Source organism: Abrus precatorius, unplaced genomic scaffold (genome assembly GCF_003935025.1).
Source record: "Abrus precatorius isolate BTA unplaced genomic scaffold, Abrus_2018 Scaffold10, whole genome shotgun sequence".
In the NCBI taxonomy this organism is placed as follows: Eukaryota; Viridiplantae; Streptophyta; class Magnoliopsida; order Fabales; family Fabaceae; genus Abrus; species Abrus precatorius.
The window spans coordinates 12974294-12999266 of record NW_020874292.1 but is presented as its reverse complement, the minus strand read 5'-3'; the positions used below and the strand labels follow the sequence as shown (position 1 = coordinate 12999266).

At 30.0% G+C, this 24973-nt stretch overlaps 2 protein-coding genes across 2 annotated transcripts; both read right to left on the bottom strand.

Moving 5' to 3' along the window:
- Window positions 1–15968: 15968 nt before the first annotated feature.
- Window positions 15969–18211, bottom strand: LOC113853117 (GDSL esterase/lipase At1g74460-like). Its single transcript, XM_027483571.1, has 5 exons — window positions 17974–18211; window positions 17251–17381; window positions 16886–17125; window positions 16542–16791; window positions 15969–16213 (listed from the first exon to the last, which is right to left on the bottom strand). Exons 1-5 carry the CDS (start codon window positions 18209–18211, stop codon window positions 15969–15971), a joined length of 1104 nt encoding a protein of 367 aa, XP_027339372.1.
- Window positions 18212–22985: 4774 nt separating this feature from the next.
- On the bottom strand, window positions 22986–24117 carry LOC113851922 (protein RKD1-like). The gene is made up of 4 exons (XM_027482209.1): window positions 24020–24117; window positions 23781–23926; window positions 23354–23673; window positions 22986–23216 (listed from the first exon to the last, which is right to left on the bottom strand). Exons 1-4 carry the CDS (start codon window positions 24115–24117, stop codon window positions 22986–22988), a joined length of 795 nt encoding a protein of 264 aa, XP_027338010.1.
- Between the last annotated feature and the right edge of the window lie 856 nt (window positions 24118–24973).

Below are 24973 nucleotides of genomic sequence, written 5' to 3'. Positions count from 1 at the left end.
AGCTATTTGAGAACTTTGTGATAAACAAACAAAAATAATTCATAATCGTTGCATCTGAAACTAAAATCTACTTCTCTTTATATTTATTAAAAAAAGTATCATTTTAAGATTTTATACAAAAAATAAAATAAAATAAAAGTAAAATACACTCAATTTTAATGAAATACAAATTTCTGTTAACTGTCTGTAAATTAATTAGTACGTTTATCATTTTACTCCATTAATCCTTTCTCATTCCATTAACCTTTTCTCATTTCACTTAGTGAACATAGGGGAGAATTATCTCATGGAACTCAGTGCTTTGTGTTTGAACCTAGCCTAAGAAAAATAATTCAGTTAATACACTAAGCTGTATATTATACTATTAATAATTCTTTTTAGTAAAAACGTAAGTATATACTATTAATATATAAAATGTAAATATAATGTATTACTTGTTCAAATAAACTTTTAATTTTACAATAACAATTTATTTTATGCTAGACAAAGACTATACTAATAAAAATTATTTTAATATTTAATAATTTTTCTTATTGGTAAATAAAAGTATTTTATTAGTGTCTTTGGTTGGGTTTTTAATATCACACAAAATAGAACTAAATCTTTGTTATGGTAATTAAATGGTGGCTCAAGAAAATGATAAAACTTATATAGTTTTTTTAACGTATTTTGTGCACTTCTTTTAGTTAGGGTCTCATTTCAATAAATATTATTTATTAAAATTATCATATTATATCAAGATAAAATTTTAATTTTAAATAAAAAATAACACAAAAACAATTAAAAATTGTATCTACATTTTTTATTAAAAAAAACCTCATAACTTGTGTGTTCCAACAAAGATATGTTTAAAGCCAAATAATTAAAATTATCATACACGTAATTAAAGTTTCTCTAACGACTTTTGACATATGTGAAGATGAAACCTAACCTTTTAGGGCTGTGTACTTCTACATATTTCTCCAAAGCTCGAAAGTAGTGTTGTACGTTTTTCTTATTCTCATGTATGAGATCCAACCAATTACTGCGTAACAATTTATTTTTTTTGTTCATCTTTGTTTTATCAAAAAACAGATTTTGTATCAATGCAACTCTAGTTAACCCTTTGTTTCGATTAACGTTGAGTATACTCAAATATAATATACTTTAAAATTAAAAAATAACTCATTAGAATATAAAATAAGCTGATTTTAACAATTTTTTTGTGGTACACCAATTCAAGCACATAACACGAATTACATCAGCACAGCGGAAGTTGATTGAAATAATATACGGAAAGGTGAGAAAACAATTCCCTGAGTTAATGTCAACGGCAAGAATAATCACAACTAAGCTTTAAATAAAGTTCTCGATTCTGAGAAGACATGTCATTCGACGGGACAAAAATTTTCCACCTATGTTTTTTAGGCTTCACTCTTTCACATGTATTTTAATAAGTCGTTGAATAAATTAAGATTAACACAAGAAGTTGTCTTTGAGGACGGAGATACATGTGGCATTAAACCGACAAATAGCCTTTATAGCCCTTCTTTTGGTATTAAAAGATATGGAAATATAAAAGTGAAAACCCAATTGTCGACACACTGCACGTTGCTTGGTGCATTCATAACCAATTTCGTAGAAAGAGAGCTCAGAATGAATCAATATTAATTACTTATTTTGTGTAATCATGTCAGTTGGCCACAAAAGACTAGTGAAATATCTCATACATATAATACAAATATGCTTTAGTGTTCAGTGGAGAAAGTGAAATATAAAGTTGTTGGAATAGACTTAGTCCACAGCTTTCCCTTGTGCCACGGGTCTTTCCTCAATGATCTTCTCTTAGAAAAGTTTGAGGCCGATATATTAATATTCATTGTAGCGTATGAAGTAAGAAGGATTTGAGTACTAAAGGAAATAAGATGAAAACTATTTATTCCTTAATATGGAGATTGAAGTTTAATAAATTAACTTAGAACACAATGATGCGTGTATAAAGCTTCCATATATAAGATTCTAATTTAGATTCTCGTGATTTCTTTGCCATATGACTATATCCCACGTGCGATTAATAATAAAACATACCCACATTACAGTTCCTCATTGGTTTATTTGATTATTAAAATCTAGAGTGCTGTGTTTTGTAGTGCTTGATACGCTATCTAAAACAAAAGCTAGCAAATCAGTTTCCACGAAACTCAGGCAGGGTTTGGAGAGTTCAAAACTTGCCAATGATGATGGTGCTAAATTTGTGAGTTCTTTTATTTTCTTTTCCCAACAAGTAAGTGATTACCATGAACTCTCTGTAATTAATTAAGAGATATACGCAGATATTTACTCCGATATTTGCATGCTTTCGTATTAGAAGAATTAATTATTGTTGTTTTATGTGACGCAACAGACTTAAGAGCTAAGAAATATTAGGGGCGTGAAATGAGACAATTAATTGAAGTTAAACTCACCATCCTTTTGTCTGACATGAAATTAGAGTGCGAATGGTAATATAAATTTACGGTTTATTTAAAATGCATACGGTTTTGTTATTCTGCAAGCTGGTAGAAGTTTTTATGAACAAAAAATAATAATTTTTAAATGTTAACTTATGAAAAGTTACATTAAAAGTAACATTCAATTAATTAGTAAAAGTTAAGTTTAATTTTATTTTTATTCTTAACTTTTTAAATAGTTAAAATTTACAAAATAACAATAATAACTTTTCTTTAGTCATTTAATACATTAATTAATTGTACGACTAGTTTTACAAAATACTTTTAATTCAATCGGTTAGTAATAAGTTACAGGATTTCGGTAATGGGTGTTAGGACTCATAATTTTGTTATTTTTTAAAAAAAAGTTTTTAACTGAACTTATAAATACTATACAATTTAGTTTAATTTGAATTGAATATAATATCAAACTAAAACCAAATAAATAATATTTTACAATTTGATTTGAATTTTTTATTATTTAATTTTTTGTATTATTTTAAAATTTTTTTATTTGCTATTCAATATAGCTAAAAGCCCCATAAAAGAAAAACAAGAAAAATTAGACAATAGCCCTAGAAGTCCAAATACCAAAGTCATCCAAACTCAAACAAAAGTACATGGAGGATGCATCTTCGTTAAAACAAGTGAAAGGTAAAAAAAAACTTTTAACCCTATTTTAGCTAATTTTTCAGTATATTTATTAGTTTTCTACAAATGTGGGTAAATCTAACAAACGTAATAGATTTTAACATGTCTTTAATATTATAAATTAGTAAAAATAAAGGGTGAGAGTTATGCTAAATCTCTAAAAATAAAGTCAATGTTTCTTTTGAATTACTTTCAATCTAAATGGTCTATAAATTCCTCTGTATAACCAATTGCACTCCTATGTAAATTCTCTAAAACTCTATAGTAAAGAAGAACAAGAGGAAAGATTACTATAGAAACAAGCTACAAACTAGCCTTGATTACTCGAATAAGGCCCCCACAAGCAACAACTCCATAGGAATAAGAGTATGAGTCATCAACATTCAATTTAAGTTGTCTAAAGAGGAAGAAGTCCATTTAATATGAATTTTTAATCATTAACCAACTTTTGAAGAGAAGTAGAACTATTCTGGCACCAGAATGTAAAATATTCAGTATCACATAAGACTTTTAGGGCTAATACTTTAGATTGGACAGAAGAGTTTTGAAAAATAAAAGCATTTTTATCTTTCTACAATTGCCAAATAATACACTAAATAGACCATTCCACGCAAGAAACTTACTAAAGTAGTGATTAGATAAATTCTAAAGCAACTTTGTGAACCATTACTGAAAAAATAAACCCATTAGTTATGTAAAATCAAGTGATCCCAAACATGTCTAGCATAAAAACAATCACAAAGCACATGCCTAATAGTTTCAAGTGTCTCTCCCCACACCTAAAGCAAAAAAAGTAATTTGTCATGTCCTCTCCTACACCTTTCCTCATTAATTAGCAATTTACCATAAGAAATTTTCTATAGAAACATTGCAATCTCAAGAGAGCCTTTCCACTTCCAACTTCTTTGAACACAAGATGGCTAGGGGATGACTTATAGGAGGGGTTGAAAATCAATTGATAACTAGACCTAATGGAAAATAAAAACACCATTATTAGATAACCTCCAAAACACTGAATCTTAACCTCTAGATATGACAGAGGGATTAATTTGGGCAATAGATTTACAGATATGATCAAGAAGCATGGAAGTATTTTACATCAGTCCTATTCTCCCCTAACAAAAAATAGAGTCTCAAGAATATCTAAATCCTCATTAAAAATAGGATGGATAAAGTAACTAGATAGGTTATTAATATTAAAAATCCAGTTGTCAACTCAAAACTTAATGAATAAATCACTCCCTAAACCCTCTATACCCCAGCTTAGCCCTTAGGAGAACATTGGCCAAATAGAAATTAGACTTTTCCAAATGTGAGATAGCCCCTGGTTTTTCTCAGCACCCAAATCTTGACCAAGAAAAAATTTATATCTTTTACTAAGAACTTGGACCCAAAGGTTATTAGGAGAGGTGATTAACCTCCAACACAACTTCATGAAATAAACTTTGTTAAACATTTGATCAACTTTAAAACCTAAGCCACCATCTACCTTAGGTTTACATATTTTCTATTACCCAATAAGGTAACACTTTCTACCACTCAAGGAGCCTTAGATTAATTATTTACATATGTTATTAATCTCATCACACACAATAATGGAAATTAAAAGGGTTAAAATTACATAGGCAGGTATACTCATGAGACATGATTGAGCTAAAATAACTCTGCTAGCTAAGGACAAAGAATTTTTTTTCCTAATTTTATCAATGAGGAAAGAAAATGTTGCTTAGAAGATTTATGATAATTAATAGGAATACCCCAATTACCTACCAAATTGACTAGAAAAGTGAATGCTCAAACAATCACTAATAGCCTAAATTAAGGAGGGGTTAGTATTTTTTATAAAATGTTAGAGAAAATTTATTAGTATTAATCTTTAAATCAAAGATAGAATGGAAATTATTCAAAACTTTATTAATGATAGTAGTTGGATGAAGATCAACTTTTAGTTTTCTTTCATTTACTGCTTTTAAATGAGACACTTTTACTTTTCCTTTTATTTATCGCCTACAAGTATAGAAAATTTTATTTTTCATTTCATTTAACGTCTATATAAGGAGACACTTTTATTTTTCTTTTCATTTATCGTCTACAGATGAAATTGTCTACAAATAAAGACATTTTTCTTTTTCTTTTCAATTTTCATTGCCAATAGAAGAAGGTCGCTTTAACAAAATTGATTCCTTTCTTTACTCTTTTTTTATTGTGATAAATATAAAGTTTGAAAAACCTTTGTGTTGCATAAGAAAATAAGTAAAGAGGAGAAAATAATTATATTTTTAATATTTTTAGTAGTAAAAATATATATAACTACTAAAATAAAATTAAATAATCTAAAATGTGTTTTAATGGCTATAACAAATTAAAAGCTAACAAACAAAAGAAAATTGTAACAAAAAAAGGGAAAAAAAAGAGAAAATAGACAAATTGTAAAATGTGCAAGGCTATATATAAATTGACAAATTGGGATTAGATGAGATATTTTTTTAAACTATTTTTTTCTTTTTTTCTAATTTTAGACTCACGGAGACAAAGATAAAGGAATAATCGACAGAAGGACTAGGAGCCTCTTCCCCACTCATAAATTTCTTGGGGCCTTCCTTTATTTTCATTAGCCTATGTAACGCCCAAAATTTTGGTAATATTAATTATTATTATTCTTATATATATATATATATATATATATATATATATTCATATGTGTGTTGATTTATTTGAAAATAATATTTTATGTGTATTAAGTACATGGATGTGTGTATATATGTGTATGTATGACTTGATAGGCTGAAAATGGGCTAAGTGCCTAAGTGCGGGGCGTAACGCTGGGCTATTCTCGCTGTAGCGAGAGGGCCTTGGGAGGAAGGACCAGAACTGTTGCCTTCTCGGTGTAGCGACAGAGAAATAGTTTGGGCTGCAATTCTGGGTGCAGTCTCGCTGTAGCGAGATTATGTAGAAATCAGAATGCAGTTTTCTCTGATTTTTTTGCTGCAGCGAGAGGGCATGTCGCTGCAGCGAAGGGAGAATATCTCTTTGTAGCTAGAGTGTCGCGACCAGAGAAGGATTTAAAGGGGGTTAGAGTTTGGGGAGAGTTATTTCTCCCTCTCCCTTCGAAATTTCTTTGATCCTCTCGTTTCCAAAGCCCTATTCTATCGATTAATTACCTCTAAAGTCGTTCGAGAGCTTGATTGAAGGTTGAATCCGTGTGGGAAACGCTTGGAGGTGAGTTTTAATGGTTAGAGTTCCGTTTCTCATCCCCATTTCTTTGTTTCTCGATTTCTTGGAGTTCTCATGAAATTCTTCCATGTGTTTTGGGCTGAAATCTGTGTAAGGAGCACGTTTGTGGTCAAATCTAAGTGTGGGTCTTCAATCTGAGATAAAGGGGGACTCTATCCTACTCTTTTGTGCATGAATTGTTATTTTGCTTGATATTGTGTTGTGGCTGAGTTAGTGGGTAGGAAATTGCTGAGAAATGTAATGTAGGCCATGTGCCGTGATATGTGAACATTATGTGTGTTGACTTGAACTTGATGGATGTAGATTGTATGTAAATGTGGTGTAATATAGATGAATATTGGCTATGTGCCGTATAATGTGAAATGAATGTGGGCCTAGTGCCGTGTATTTGAATGCAATGTGGGCTGTGTGCTGTGTGTAAGCATGATTATTGCATGCATGAATGGAATATATGTGTGAATGGGCGTATTAACGCCATTGTAATGTGCTGTGAATGGTTCAGCGATACACTGGGAGTGTGGAAGATGAGGACAGTAGGAATACCTTGGAGAGGAGAGAGTGGTGGTGACACCGACTGCGAAACAGGTGCACCACAGGCCACACACTCTCTTTATTACTAGACCTCTGACCATTACCTTTGCTGAGCGACCCGTCACTGCCCACGTGGTATCCGTAAGGTGGGAGTAACCGGCAGGTATTCATGGTGAGAATCTGTGATCATAGTACTATAGTGAGGTGGCTGGTGTGCGTATGCGTGGATTTGTATTTTGTACTTATGGATGTGAAATACTACTTGTGATTGTGTTTGTTTAATGAGTTAGAAATGTGCTGGAGGTGAGACTCTACGTTGATTGCGTGTTTTTGGGTAGTGTAGAGTACTCACCCTTATATTCGATTTTCAAGTAATCAAGACGATCAATATCAGACTCAGTGAAGGGATGGATGGACTGTTATAGGACTTAGCTTTTATTTTGAAGTTATTGTAACTGAATTAGTCTTGTAGCAGTCATTTAATATTAATTTGTAACTCTTCCCTTATTTTGAAGTATTTTTATAAAAATTGATTATTCGAATTTGTGAAATCCTTATTAAATTGAAAATTAAAATTAAGGTATTACAGCCTATGCTTTTACTTTGTAGCTAAGACTTACAACGTTATTTCATTATCAATGTTTTCTTTTTCTTTTTCTTTTCGATCTTGGACATAAGTCATTCTTGTAATGTCCCGGTAATTGTAATGTCCACAAAGATTAGAAGCTGTCATTTTTTTTATCCACATATGCATGTTATATAATCCTAATCTTTGTGTGTTTGCGCGCATTCTAAGGTTCAAATACATATCAATTTGTGGGCTTTGATGTTATCAGCTACAATAAAAAAGGTTTCATGTTGAATCATATCATTTTTTGTCCTTTCAATCCAAAGATTGAAGTAAAAAAAATTATTGTGTTAAAAAATAAGGAACCTCTAATTGCTTTTCTATATTTTCATCCTAAAGACCTTTTTTCTTTAGTTCTAATCCATGCCATCGAGCCTACACATGCAACCTACAAAAGTGAAATGTCTTTCAGCATCTAATCTAAACTTTAGATTTATGTGATTTATGTGTTAAAAGCTTCATGCAATATCTACATATGTTGAAAGGAATGGGACATTCTAGCACCGAAGTAGATTTTGAGTTTTTTTTTATCTTTTATTTATTTATATATCACTTTTTTAATTCTTATTTTATTTTCATTTTTATATATTTTAATAGGAATATTTCACCTTTTTAAATTTTAAATTATAATTGTAATAATAATGATAATAATAAGAGAATTTAAAATTGATTGAAATATAATACTAATATTTCATTCTTTCATAATAATGACTTCTTTTCTGATATCTAGGAAGATCTTAATTCTTTCACCAAAATCCTTCATAAACTTTCTTTCAAAACTTCATTTCAAGATAAGGAGAGATCTATTTTGTGATTTTATGCATGTGTTATGAAAAGTATGATTGGTTAATTTTGGGTGTTAATGATATGTTCAAGTAATATATTTATTTGGAACTTAGTTTGTAAATGCTTTACTAAGCACGATCTTTTACTTGAGTGACAAATTTAGTGCAAAAGGAAGTATGAGATAAGTGTAAAAAGTTGAATGGATCTAGTGTGAATAGTTACAAAGATACACAGGGGGTATAGAGTCCGGAGACGATAGGAAATCTGAAAGAAACATAGGGTAGTGAGCGACATTCGTGCATGTGTACACATTCTTTCTGAGAGCGAATGCACCACATGGCCTCACACTCGTTTCTTGACTAGACTCCTGACTATACATTTGCTAAGGGGTTTGTTATTGTATATGTTGTATCTGTATGCATGGGTTAACCGGTGACTATTTACCTAGTTGTGTAAGACCTCAAGAACTGCTGGAGGCATCGTATAATTGTGATCACAATGTATTGGGTGTGTGTATCCGAAAGAGAGGAACATAATGATTGTATTGAAATATATGTATGTTTGATATATTGCTTTGAGATTCATGTTATCATGATTGTGCTGTTATGTTAGTTTTTAAAGTAATATTATGTTTAAATGATAAGATAGGTGCTCATCCTTACTATTATTTTCAAAAAATCAAGATGATAAAGTCTCAGGAATTAGGCTTATAGATAGTTTTGTATATATAGACTCAACTATGTATTTAATGAATATAAAAAATTATGCTACTTTAGGATTGCAGTACACGTTGACGATGAGCCTAGGAATATCATTATGATGGAGTGAAACTATATTATAGTATTCCTTTTGATTTCCCTATAAATAGAATACATCAGATCCTTTGTGTATATATATTCCCTAATATCGTTAAAACTCTAGCACCCGTGACTTATTTGTTTACTTATCACGATCATGACCATCTCAGAAGACCATTCAGATGGACTTTTGAACGAGTTACTGGTACTAAAGTCACAGTTGATCCAGGAGAACTTTATCTTGGATCAGATGACGATCTTGATTCTGAAGACCTGGCAGAGATAGAAAGCTGGCATGGAATCGACTAGTGCTAGGTTCTCAATGTTGGAATATATTTTGGGGTTGCTCTGTGACTTAAATTGCCTTTGAGATGTAATTATTTTTTGTTATGTACATATTATTTTTAGTCCCACTTGTTTTATCAAACAGTTTGTAAATATTTATATGAAACATGTATTACTACATGTTTTGTATCAATGTTGTAAAAATTTATTTTGGGTAATTATAATTTATATTTATTGCTATTTTTTTAATAATTTCTGTGTTGGCAAACCTTGTAAACAACCTTAATTACAAATAGGTATTTTATCTATTTATACTTACAATATTTTCCATATATGAAATATTTATACAATATATTAGGTTGTATAAATGGAATAAACAGCTTTTAAAGTTTAAAGATTTAGGATGTTACAAATTGGTATCAGAACAGTTCTTCCAAACCAGCCTGACAGTGTGGGACTAGTTCGTTTGTGTTGTGTGCTCATATATTCCTATTCTACAGGAATATGAAGTGATTCTTTGCTAGGTATTGTTTATTGGTTATGGATTGTTTGATTTGTCTGAATTGTAATATTTGCATTGTTAGAATTAAATATGTAATACGCGAGATATGAGCTGATATGCTTATTTGGTCTTTCTTGAGATTAGAATTATGGCTGGTAGAGGTAGACCTACCAGAGCTGCAAATGAAATCTTGGGACGTATGACACAAGTCCTGGAGACCTTGGTGCATAACCAGGATGCTTAGCCAGCTGAATATCGTGGATTGTCATCGTTCACCAAGCATAACCCTCCAAAATTTGAGCGAAAATTTGACCCTGAAAGAGCTCAGAGGTGGGTAGCAGATATTGATAAAATTTTCAATGCGATGGGCTGTCACGAAAAGCACAAGGTGACTTACACTACCTATTTGTTGAGTGGTGAAGTAGAGGATTGGTGGAGATTTGTCAGCCAAACCTTACCATATGAGAAGGATACGTACAATGGGAGACATTTAAGGTGAGTTTCTTAGGAAATTACTTCCCAAGAGATTTAAAGAAACAAAAGGCCATAGAATTCTTTGAGCTGAAGCAAGGAAGCATGTCTGTAGGGGAATACACTGCAAAATTCCATGAACTCATGAAGTACTGGCCATATTTTTAACACGAGGATAGTGACAAAGATTTGTGTGCCCAGTTTGAGAATGGATTGAGGCCTCAGATTCGGACTAAGGTCAGTGCATTCCAACTAACGGATCTGCCAACTTTAGTGAGTAAGTACATAATTTTTTAGGCCAACTCTAAAGGCAAATCTGTGGACACTAGAGTTGGAGGACCAGTGAGGCAAGACCGGAGACCTCCAAGGTTCTAGAGGGGGTCATACTCTAGTGCTAGTCAGTCTCAAGCAAGTGGGACTATGTCTCGTGGAGGCAACAGCGGTGGTTCTACCCTTTCAAAGGGGTCAATCAGATGTTTTCGCTGCGGAGGACCTCACATTGTGAGGAATTACCCATAACCACCATCAAAGTGTAATATTTACGGAAAGATGGGTCATTTCGCAAACACTTGTTGGTTTACTCCTTAGAGAAGTGGGAGCAATAGGCCTGCATCCCAAGGAAGCAATGAGGCAAAATCGAATGTACAAGGCAAAGTATTTTCCATGAGTGGGTCAGAGGCATCTAAGTCAAACGATCTTATCAGAGGTATATGCATCATTAAAGATAGACTCCTTGATGCATTGTTCGATTTTGGTGCTACATATTCTTTCATTTCTATGAATTGTGTGAGTTGCCTTGGGTTGTCTATATCTCTTCTACCATATGATGTTGTTGTATCTACCCCAACAGCTAAGCTTGTTGTGACTTCCTCTGTGTGCTTAAGTAAATTTTGAGTTTTTTTTATCTTTTATTTATTTATATATCACTTTTTTTTAATTCTTATTTTATTTTCATAATCATATACTTTAATAGGAATATTTCACCTTTTTAAATTTTAAATTGTAATTGTAATAATAATGATAATAATAAGAGAATTTAAAATTGATTGAAATATAATACTAATATTTTATCTTGTCTAACATCCTCGTTTTTATATTTATTATTATAGCATTGAATATTGGTTGTATTTGTGAGGTTATTTGAATTTTAGAGAGTTTAAATGATGTAAGTTGCAGGATATCTCGCTCTAGCGAGATATCTCTCGCTGTGGCGAGAAAAAGCGTCCAGAAATTAGGCTCTCTAAGCTCTCACTGTAGCGAGGACTCTCACAGTAGCTAGAATGACAGACAGCAAAGTGCAATTTTGTCTATTTTTTTACTGTAGCGAGAGAAAGGCTCGCTATAGTGAGAATGCCGTGAGTCAAGGGGTATTTAAGGGTTTTCAAGTTAGAAAACTCGGATTATAATCCATGTTTCGAGCTCTCCCCTGATCTCTTGACCTCTAACCCCCTCTTTTCTGAAAATCTCTCCAAAACCTCAACTCGCTTTTGAATTCAAGCTCAGAAACTTCACTAATCAACTCCAAGTAAGTTCTTGGAGTTTTGTTGTTTCTTTTTTGTTGTATTCTAAGTTTCTCCTTTCTCAAAATGTTCTCTTTTATCATATCTAGGAAGATCTTGGTTCTTTCACCAAAATCCTTCATAAACCTTTTTTCAAAATTTCATTTCAAGGTAAAGAGAGCACTATTTTGTGATTTTAAGTACAATAAATATTTTGTAACCATAAGAGTACTTTATGCATGTGTTCTTGTATGATTCTTATGATTGATTGACATTGGATTGTTGTGAAAAGTATGATTGGTTGATTTTGGGTGTTAATGATATGTTCGAGTAATATATTTATTTGGAACTTAGTTTGTAAATGCTTTACTAAGCACGATCTTTTACTTGAGTGACAAATTTAGTGCAAAAGGAAGTATGAGATAAGTGTAAAAAGCTAAATGGATCTAGTGCAAATAGTTACAGAGATACACTAGGGGTATAGAGTCTGGAGATGATAGGAAATCTGGAAGAAGCGTAGGGTGGTGAGCGACATTCGCGCATGTATACACATTCTTTCTAAGAGCAAATGCGCCAAATGGCCTCACACTCGTTTCCTGACTAGACTCTTGACTATACCTTTGCTAAGGAGTCTGTTATTATATATGTTGTATCTGTATGCATTGGCTTACCTAGTTGTGTAAGACCTCAAGAACTGTTGGAGGCATCGTATAATTGTGATCATAGTATATTGGGTGTGCGTATCCGAAAGAGAGGAACATAATGATTGTATTGAAATATATGTATGTTTGATATATTGCTTTGAGATTCATGTTATTATGATTTCTTATGTTCCATGACCATGATTGTGCTGTCATGTTAGTCTTTAAAGTAATATTATGTTTAAATGATAAGATAGGTGCTCATCCTTACTAATATTTTCAGAAAATCAGGATGACAGAGCCTTAGGAAAGAATTAGGCTTGTAGATAATTCTGTATATAATATACTCAACTATGTATTTAATGAATAAAAAATTATGCTACTTTAGAATTGTTGTACATGTTGACGATGAGCCTAGGAATATCATTATGATGGAGATGGAGCTATATTATAGTATTCCTTTTGATTTTCCTGTAAATAGAATACATCACACCCTCTGTGTATATATATTCCTTGGTACCGTTAGAACTCTAGCAGCTGTGACTTATTTGTTTACTTATTTATTCTCCACAAATTCCTTTTTGGAACTTCATTTCAAGGTAAGGAGAGCTCTTTTTTCGTCATTACAACATAGCAAACATTTATGTTCATGAGAGTACCATTATATGTTCCTTGAATGTAAATATATGATTAAATGATATGTAAGTGTTGTGAACTGTAATGATGTATGTATTTGATTAATTTGAGATGATTGTGATGTATTCTTGTGGTAAATGTATTGCATAGACTTAACCTGAAAGTATTTACTAAGCACGATCATTTTAGCTGAATGATGAGATTGATATGATAAGAGTATGAGATAAGTACAAATTGATTAAAAGAACTAGTGTAAATAGTTACAAAGATGCATTGGGAGTATAGAGTTTGAAGATGATTAGGAAATTTGGAGAAAACATAGGGTAGTGAACAAAATTCGCGTATGTGTACACACTTTTCCTGAGAGCAAATGCGTCACATGGCCTCATTCGTTTCCTGACTAGACTCCTGATTATACCTTTGCTAAGGGGCCCGTTATTGTATACGTTGTATCCATGTGTAATGGCTAACCGACAACTATTTACCTATTTGTGTAAGACTTCATGAAGTACTAGAAGCATCAAATATCTATGATCATAGTACACAAAAAAGTGCGTATTTAAGAGACAAAAGTGTAGTGATTTGTAAATAAGTGTGTATGATTTTGTGGAAATTTTCTGTGTATATGAGGTGGCAACATTTCCTTTTAATTCATAAATAAAGTTATGTTGTGATTTGTATTAATGTAATTGCATTGTGTTTAATGGTGAAATATATGTTCATCCTTACTAAACATTTCACGGAATAAGGATGACCTAATTTTGAAAGAGTAATTAAACTAGTAGATTACCTTGTAAATTGAAGACTGAATTATGTATTTATGAAATGTCAATGGTTTTGTTATTTTAAATTAGTTGTAGACCATAATAATGAACAAAGTAATGTTTTTACTTTAGAATGAATTTAGATTATAGTGTACCATTAGATTATCTTGTAAATAATATGATCTTCCATACCTTTAGCATTTATGTTTATAAAGGGACAGTTAGGACTCTAGCAGCTGCAAATTATTTATATACCTTTATTGATCACAATCTCCTTTGGAGACCAATCCAGTTTACTGTTGAGCGAGTAACGGACGTTGAAGTCGAGGTTGAGTCTGGAGATCTTGAAGAGAGTGAAGACCTAACTCCAAAGGAGCTAGCTGAGATAGAGGGTTGGCACAATGATAATGACTAGTATTGTGGTATGGATAAGGACTGCTCTTAAGACTCAATTTATTTTGATATTGTAATTATGTATTCTAAGACCTATTGTATTTTGCTGACTATTTGTAAATATTAAACTTTGCATATAAATGAAATTCAGCTATGTATATTGGTTCTAGTGTAAATGTAATTATTAAAGGTATAGTTTACATATTGATATTTTTAAATTTTTCACAATTTCATGAATAGATTTATTGATAGGAAAGTTTTAATTCTATCAAGTTTTCATATAACATGTTTTATAATAAATTCATTTTATTTCATCTACCTCATCAGAAATTATATATATATATATATATATATATATATATATATATATGAGTGTGTGTGTTTTCTATGAGAAATTAAAGATGTCACACCTAATACACATGAATTACATAAAATTTTATATTAGAAAAAATTAAATTAATTTTTTTAAAATTATTCAACAATTAAACATAGTGATGTATAGATTAGTATATCATTCACAAAACTATATATATAGCCCTAATTTCTCCCAATGCATTGAAAAATACATAAAAGCATGGATCAAAATCTCATGCCTAATTATTTTAAAACCTATTTTCCTCCATTCTTTTACTAAATAAATAAAATATCAAATATAAAAATGAAATAAAATTTAAATTTTTGTATAATTCAAAATAACTATTTTTACAAATATAATATGATGTTAATACTTTCTTCACTTGTAATCAGATTCTTGAACTTGGATTTAATTACGTAGACAATACTTTTTTTAAAGTTTTTCAAAATTTTTTAAAAATTATAACGATGATTCCTCTAATCTCTTTATTTCTTTTTTTTTATTTTTTATTTGTCATTTTTATTATTTTTTTCTATTGCCATCGTAGTTATAATAATTGTCTACTTGACAAGAACCTTTAAACAAATAATTAAAAAATTAATTTCATATTTTATAAAAAAATTATTTAGTGATGTAAAAATTGAAGTTTGATATCAAACGTCAATGAATGATATATTATTTATTTATTTATTTATTTATCTTTGTAAAGACATTGTATGTTTAATTGGGTATAATATGTTATCAACAAACCATGCAGTAGCTTGGATCGGATCCAAGCCCATTTTTTCAATCCTGAACATTGGACAAAAGTAAAAATAGCATGACCAAACAGAAATAGAAAAAAAAAAAAAACCGACAAAAAAAGGAAACAAAAGTTCAATTTGTGATTTTTTTTTTCTATCTTTTTCTATCGTAGATTTCCGGATGCAAAAGTTATTTAGATCAAACCAATACTAGTCTCGTAAAAAAAAAAAAAAAAATCTAATACGAGTCAAATTGGATGTACCACTTAAGGGAACTAACTGCTCTTAAATTTAGTTTTATCATGCATAAAATTTTATTCAAAATCTTATTTGAGAAAAAAATTCTTATTACTGGCACAACATGTTCTTAGGTTGAATACCTAATGGCAGATTTGTATAGTAAATATTAGAAAATTCATGGTACTATAATTACAAGAAATAATGTGAGATGGATTATCAAGACAAGGTAAAACTGTAACAAAAAAAGAATCAGTATCATAACAGACTAGTGAAAAGGGAAAGAAAACTCGCTTTCATTACAAAAGCAATTACAACATTGAGCAATAAAAAATTGAGTTGCATGATTAATTGTGTGGAGATGGAGCAACAACAGGTGATGGTGAAGGAGCATTTGTTTGATCAACACGCAAAAATCTAAATTTCTTGATGAGCTCATTAGCAACCAGTTCATTAGCTCTGTCTGATGGATGGTACTCATCCCAGAAAACATATTTGCTTCTATCTTTGCATAGTTTTGATGCAGGTATACATGTAAGAGCTGGTCTAATATTCCCGAACGAGCAACAAGGCGAGTCTGAGTTTTCGAATCCTACCATCAAATTTTGTTTAATTAAGAATACTAATTCGCTATACTACTAGGCAAATATTATAAAACAATTTTATTTGAATTAAAAATTGAGATATAATTTCATTAAATAAAAAGTCTATCTAACCAAGATAATTCTAATGTTTTATATTTTTTCGTTAGTAAATGGTTTATCTTTTTCCCAGTAGTAAAGATAAGATACCAAACAACTAATAAATGTACCAAATTGCTGAATGTTTATGATCGCTAATGGTTTGGGTTTGAAATAATGGTCTATGCATCAAGTGAATGAGGAAAACAATGATAGATGGATATAGATATATTTACTTACCATATTTGTTTGGATTGCTAATCACATCATTAACAACGTCATATGCATCTCCAAATCTGTAGCTTGAATTAGGAAGTTGCTTTCCCAAGTCATCTATTAAGTTGCTTGCAGCTTTATTAAAGCTAACAGCCAACTTGTTTGTTCTATCTTGACAATCACCAGATGTACTAAGCACCCTTTGCAGGGGAATACAGCCCATTGGGCCCAGCCCAAACACCATCAACTGCCTTGCTCCTAGGCTATGCAAAAGCTAAATAGTATAAATGCAAAATTGAAAATATTGTTAGAAGCTAAAAATTAAACAGAGAAAAAATGATTATGTTAGAGTAAATTAATCTATAAACCTTCAATTGTTCTTGTAGAGTTCCGATCAAGTAGTTCATGAATGTATCATCATTATATGTCCATGAATCACTGTAAACAGGCATCAAGTAGTTGTTGATGAAATCATTGCTGCCTAAAGCAACAACGTAACGTGCTCCCTGAAAAAACTTTTCTGCCTCCTCTTTTCCAATTTTGCTTCTAATCAGTGCTTGTGTCCCTTGAAACAGCTCAATTTGTTTGTAGAGCGAAAACCTTTGAATCTGCAAGAGGAATGGTTTTTCATTCATAATATATATATATCAGTGCCTTTCTTGGTCTATACTATGCTTATTAATGGGCCATATGCCAAAATAAGATGAAAATCTACACATAGCAAGCAACTTACAAAGTAACTGCCAGTTTCATTCAATATTCCACCACCCCCAGAAGCAAAATTCACTCCATTTTCCAATATAACATCTTCAGTTAAAGATGGGTCCAGGAATGCTGGAGGCCTTGGAAGGCCCATATTGTCACCTGAAGATGTGAATATCAATATGATTATAGAGTGAAACAATAGAAAGTGCTTTAATTTCTTAATATCAAAACAAACTTTCTTAAGTATATACAAATTTCTCAACCCGGTAGAAACCTGGGACAACCACAACTAAATCGACACTAAATTAAAGAAAGGAACAACTTTTTCTCTTTCGGCTACAGTTAAAAATAGCTTATATAAAATAAGTTATTCTTGTCACTGCCAACAAATTATCTGCATGTTAAAAAGTGGATTAAACTCTCGTCTCAGTCCCAGATTGTAAGCATTGTTTGGGTTAATATATGTTTTGGATATGCGTTAAATTCAGTGAAAGTGGATCCAAATTTTAAACACTACTCTGAACAGCGTAAACAATAACGTGATCCAAGACACACAAACGCAGAACCACACGAACTTTTAGTCTCAGATTTTTCTATAATCGCTAACTCAAAAAAAAAAAAAAATTATTTTAGTCTTTAATGTTAGCAGAAAGATTAAGGTGAAAGTGGGTCTAAAAAGTCAGAAAATAAAGTGAATGACACTTACACTTGCAAATTAATTTGATTTAGTCTTAGAAAATGAAAGATATACCTATTATATCAGCAACTGTGCGACCATTAGAGAACCTCCCATTAGGTAGTCCATTGCCCAAATCAATACCATACCAAGGTAAACTTGCCTGAGCAAGGCTTTTGGAGAGGTACCTGTTATTTCCAACATCCGAGAGGGAGTCTCCAAAAATGAACTGCACAATCTTGTATTCGCACCCTCCAAACCCAACTCCAAAAATTATGGCTATTATAATAACTAGCACTAAATCAAACTTCATGTTTATCTAGCTAGCAAGTAGTGATCTCTTTAAGTAAGAGTCTGAGTCTAGTAAGGCTGTGAACTCTTGGGTTTGTTTTTTTATAGAAATTATGAATTTTCAAAACATGGAATGAGAATATATGCCATGGGAAACAGAGGGAAGTAGATCGATTGATAAACCAACTATTACTGATTCAAACCTACTGCAACTACCCATATCTTCTGTTAGAGTATAGCTTTGTAAGCTACGACCACATGCCTCAGCTGAAGTCATCATCTTATTATTATTATTTTGGTGTGATCAAGTCATGAATTAGTTAATGTTGGAACTTGAAAATTGAAATCTATTGGTGTGAAACACTCCTATTTTGAGGAATAAGGGTTAAGCATATTGGAGAATGGTGAATGACAAATAAGGTGATTCTATAAGTCGAATTTTCAACAAACAATTTGGATATTATTCTTGTGAATTGGTAGGGTAAGCGGGAAGCTCACCTAATTCTGCCATTGCTTGCAGAAATGAGAAACTGTATCTGAGTATAATGTTACTGTTTTTATCATTAACATGTGTGGGATCCTTGTTACTTAAATAGAGTTTGTCCGTAAAACACCCAAGATTATAGCCCAGCATCGGTCTGGTCTTTTAACAAATTAAATAAAAAAATATGATAAATTATAATTTTATAATGAAATTATACAGAAAAATAGTATTAATTTCTTTAAGAAAAATTATAAAATATATAAAAAATAATTATATATAAACAAAGGAATGAATCAAAAAATAAAAACATATTAAAATATATCTTGTTATTTCAAATTAGAAAGAATAAACTGAAAAACATGAGCCACAACCAAGGTTAGATCCTCCCCTTACTTGTGAATTTAAATTCACATTGGAAGTGTTGTGGTTAGGAGCTATCAATAATTGTGCAAATAAAAAATAAATTAGACTTAGGTTTCAGTGCATTTTTATTCTAGTTTTTCTTCTGTTTTATGGGGATTATTTGTTGTAAGGAAATCTCCATTAATTCTAACAGAATGCAAGTTTCTATCAATTTATGTAGTGAGAGGTTATTCTCCAAAGCTTCTTAAGCAGTAAAAAGAATGCTTGATTAACATTGTTTCTTTGTTTTGCACTTTTTGGATTTTGTATGATTCCCAATTTAGTCTTCTCCTCTTTCTACATGATTTTAGTTATCACCAATGATAATTGTTTTTAGTGTTATTGACATCTCTTAAACCAAAACATATTATTTTTTTTATCTTAAAAATTAATAGGTTTTGTTAACCTCAGTTTTTAGAGTTGAGTTTAAATAACTACAAATAGAAAATTTTTATTAAAAAAAGTACACAATTATTATATTGAAGTTATAAAAATATAATAAATATTTTTTTTAGTAAAATAATAATATTATTAGCTGTTTATCCTACACTTTTAAAGTTGAATGTTGAGATTAACAAAACCCAAAATTAATATATAACCTACGTAGATAAAGCAAAACATGTGTTTTTAGTCTTCATTGTAATCCAAATATAAATTAGATAAAGTTAGTCTTATAAATATAAAACGTAACACAAATTTATGTAAATAATTTAATATAAAAAATAATACATTTATAATTCATCAACATTATTAGCCTTATCAATCATAGGAATATCATTCCTACCCTCAATCCATTGCACTTTACAAATTACACCATCCATATGAAAATATCAATATGTAACAGAGTGCAAGAACCATGTAGTAGTTTCATCCTTCACAAGCAAAATAATTTTATTTTTTTTAAAAAAAGACAACAAGGCTATTTGAAAAGAAAAAAGAAAGAGAAAAACAACAAGCAATGGTAATCTAAAAGTAGTTATTTAAAAAATATTTTATTTCTTATAAACATTTATTTAAGTATACTCATCTCGTTGCGAGCAACGTTACGAGAATAATTATAGTGACCATCTAAGTGTGGTATGACAGGTGTCATAAAATTCTTATCCTCACTCATTTTGTGAATCATTCAAAGATGGTTACTTTTTATATATAAGGTCCTACGGAGTTTCTATACCAATTTGTAAAGATAGAAGTAAGACTCAACAAAGTGGAGAATGAATGTTTCACTGAAGAATAAACAAGTCTTTAAATAGACATAAAGGAAACAAAAATCTAAAGATAAGTCTAACTTAAAACTAACTTTATCCTTAAAACGGAATCCTCAAGATAAGACAACATAACAGACACAACCATTTATACATCACTATTAAGATTTTAAAAAATATTTTTTTATTTTGAAATAAATTTTTTAAAAAATATTTAAATTTTATGAATAAAATGTAGAATAATTCACATGCACATGACAGTTAGAGTCTTACACATATTATGGCTAAAGTAATATCCTTATTAATTTGCAAATCACAAACTATTTATATACTGCTATTAATAATGGTTGTGTGAACTGTAAAAGTTATTTGAGTTTTTTAAAATAAAAAATATTTTCTTTATTTATTTTGGAAAAGAAAAATTTTGTTGTGCATTAATTACTAGGTAATATAGTTAAATTAATATTTATAAAACTTTATAAGACAGGTGAATAGTAGTATAATTTATACATTCATGTTATTGTGTGAATATTTTTTATTGGCTTCTTTTGATAACAAAAATTAAAAAATTAATTTTGAAAAAATATATGGCAGTGACACATGATTTAGAAAAAAAATTTCTATAAGAAAAAGATTGTTAATTCATGATTCGCATGAATACACGCAGGTTAATACTATTTTCAGGTAACAAAAGCACGTTATAGCAACGAAAATATTAATCGTAATACAAATTATAAAAAATAAGCATGGTTCAAATTACTATTTTGATTATCTCATCTATCATCATCGGTTATTATCACACGTCTACGTAAACTTATATCATAATCCTCTTTGGACTAAAAAGAAATTAGCTATGCTGTTTCTTTTTTACTACAAATTTTGCTTATTAAATCCTTTTTGGTTTATGCTATTTTAACAATAACAATGATTCAAACAAGAAATTGTATATTCGAAAGATACAAAATGGGGGAAATTGGAGAAATAAGAAGATTTGTTTGAAAATAAAATAAAAAATGAAGTGGGCTTACGAACTGCATTGTAACGGAGATCAATTTCAAACACCAGTTCTGCTCTCTCCGTTTCATACTGCAATCTACAGTATTGTTTCTATCATTCTATCATCTGCAACATTTTTCTGAATTCCATTTATTAATTTTTTATTTGTGTATTTAAAAGAAATTGAAATAATAAAACAAAATAAAGAGAAAAAAGTGATATATTGGAAAGATAAGAAGAAAAGAAAAGAAACCCAAAACATGTGTCCTATATAATCTCTTGAAGTAGATTTTTACTTTCTTTAAATTACAGGAGAATTTTGTTAGATGTTTATAAATTTTTAAAAAATATTAGTAACATACTCTTTATTATATTTTTTTATAATATATTTTATTATTAGTTAAAATTTATTAACAATTACAAAAATTATGTGAATCTCTTTTAAATTAATTTTTTATATTTTAATTTTTAATAAATTTTAATTAATAATAAAAAATATATTACTAACATTGCTTTAAATTTAAACGTCTTTCATATGATTACGTGTGAGCTTATTGGCAATCTGCTAATCGCATATATAATATTATTATGAGATAGATAGATTAACTTTTTCATTGCCCTTTTAGTAACTTCTTATGTCAAATTTGAAGGTTATATATATATATATATATATATATATATATAAGATAGATGTAGTTGTGAATAACATGAGGTAAGTGAGAGAGAAAAACCAAAAACTGAAAAAAAAAATGTGAGTGCTGAGATCAGGCATAAAAAGAAAATATCCAGCCTATGCCCTATAGAGAAGAAAAAATGTGTTCAGTTAGTTTATCAGAATTTTAAGACATTAGTTAAAAAAAAGTCATAAAAATTTGTTATTTTTTATTTATTTTTAATAATTTATATATTTATTAGAATAAATATAATTATTTTGTTATTGAATTATTTCAATTTGTTGTTTAAGAGAAAGTTATTTTTTTAACTTTTATAAAAAGGAAAATTTTATTTCTATTATTTTAGGTGTATTTGATTATTTTATATTTTAATATATCTTAATTATCTTTCTTTTTGTTAATTTTTTATATATTTTTGAAATCAACTTTTATTTTGTACTATAACAAATTTTATTAACTTCATATTATTAATAACTAAATATATCAATATTTTTAAATAATTTTGATATTATTTCATGCATATATCGAGATTTATTTGTGTACTTGCTTAATTTCTAAAAATTTTATAATAGTAAATCATATTACAATTCTCAGTATTTTAAAATTGAATTTTATGGACAAAATTGAAGATTCACAGAAAAAAGAAAAAGCCCTCAGCTAAGTATTCCACATTGAATAGTGATTGAAACAGCAACAATCGGTAAAAGAATCAATTGCCAAATTCTAGATTCATATGACTTGCCTTCCACTGGATCTTTTTAAAGAATGTCAATGATTATAACATCAACTGAAAATCCATATTAATTTCCCCTCCACAGTTACCGGACTTATTGCCAAGCTTCGTAATAATTAGTAAATATAGCAAAATGCTCAGCAAAGTAATGACTGTGATATTTCCTTTGGCTCAAATTGGAAAAAGAAAATAAACACCATATGTAAACTAGCTTGAAGCACCAAAGAACTACTTAATGAGTATCAAGCAAAAGATATTTAATATATATCTTGTTATATGCTTCATGATAATAACTTGATTCATCACCCCTTGTGTGTCAATACATCGAGAGAAGAAGACTGGGGTTCCATCACCCTAACGCTCATGAGTTTCCTCTTCTTGTAGTTAGCCTTAAAACAAGCTTGTCTAAGCCTTCTTGTATTATCTTCAAGTTGCAAATCTGGCATTTCCTCCACCATCTTCTTTTCTTTCTCCAATATCTCAATTGCATTCCTTATTTTTTCACAACTTTCATGTCCCTCCACTCCTTGGTCCTGCATGACCAAGCCAAATGAAAATAATAATAATAATAATAATAATAATAAAAGCTTCAAGTCTATAATCGACATATATAAATCATATTCCAATTGTTAGGCATTGTCTATTGGTAATTGACACAGTAAGAACGTACTTGAATATTCTTTATGAGGGTTTGAAGGCTCATTAGCTTCCTGTGTGGCCACCTCTGAATTCCTAACTCCCTGCATCTCTTTTTCAAATGTGTGAGGCCCACATTAAGCTCTTTTGCTGCTTGTGATATGGGCATGTAAAAGTATTGAGAAACGGTGTTCCTTGATAACGTTATGGGACTCATGCTTTTGTCTTCTCTGCATGGCTTACTCTTCAAATCTTCCCTCATTTCCTTCACAGTTTCTCCATTGTTGCAAAATGAAAATGCGGGTGTATCTGAATCAAGCCCCGGATCAAGTTCGTTCCACACAGAGTCATAGTCTGCAATACAAATTTAAATAAACTATATCAAAAAAGGGCAAATGCAATAAATAATATGTACCATGAAGACTTAACGATAAAGAAACTCATATAAATTAATTGATAACCTTGTATGTTTAGTGGTGTTGGTTCAGTTGGCATAGTTTCATATAAAATGTCAGGATAATTGTTCTCCATAAAAGGAATAGCATCATGATTGTTATACTGCATGGGAAATTCGTATGACCAACTATACCAATCATTAGCATAATCCCTGGAGAAAAGATGTTATAATGAGAAATTTGAAACCTTCCCAAATGACTTGTTACAGAAAATTAAAGGTAAGAAGTGGCACTAGTTGTTTTACCTGTAACAATCATATGAAGAGAATTGGCACGTTTGTGCAAATGGATTTTCATAAATTTCGTAGTTAGACTTCCAAAACGAGTTTTGCTGACTCTCCATGTCTACTTTGACAGCTTAGTGTGAAATCACCAAAGAAATTGGCAATATATATCCCAAAGAAGAAATTTTATGATGAATTTATTCAAGTAGTGAGGTAATTATCATTTGGAGAATGCGAGCGCCGCATGTTTTATTGTTTAACGTGTGCGCTACTGTAAGTTACAAGATGAATTCAATTACCAGGATACCCTATTCATTACATAATTTAATTCTATAATACTACGTAATTAATTATTCACATTTGTTAAATTTCATTTTTCATCTATATAAATTGATAATTTAAGAAAAAAAAATATTTATGTTTATATATAAGTATATACTTCTTTCTATTTTTAAATCTGCCTACTTTTCAAAGAGAATTTTATTTTTATTTATATTTTCATTTAAAATATTAAAAAAATATTAATTATTCACATTTAAATTATAAATTTATCTTTAATTTTTAAACGCTGCCCAATGCATGTATTAGTTATTTTCTTTAATCCATATGTTACCTTCATAATGGACAAATGAAAAAGAAATTAAACAAATAATTTTGTATTAAAATGAACAATGTTTTTAAAAAAATTAAAATTGGTATTTTTTAAGATTCATTAATATTTCACTCGGAAATCTCAATAACAGTAATTGTTTATTAATTGGTGCAGCCCTCGTTTTTATCACTTTCTAAGAGAGAGATATTGAGAATTAATAATTATTATCCACTAATATATATGATTGAAACTCTAATCTAATGATAGATAAGATTCTTCAACCTAACCCTACCCTCATTGTAAGTAGTAATTAAAAATCAGAAAGATCCTTCTACATGTATCACTCAGCTTGATATCCAATATAGTTGGAACTTGGGAATTAC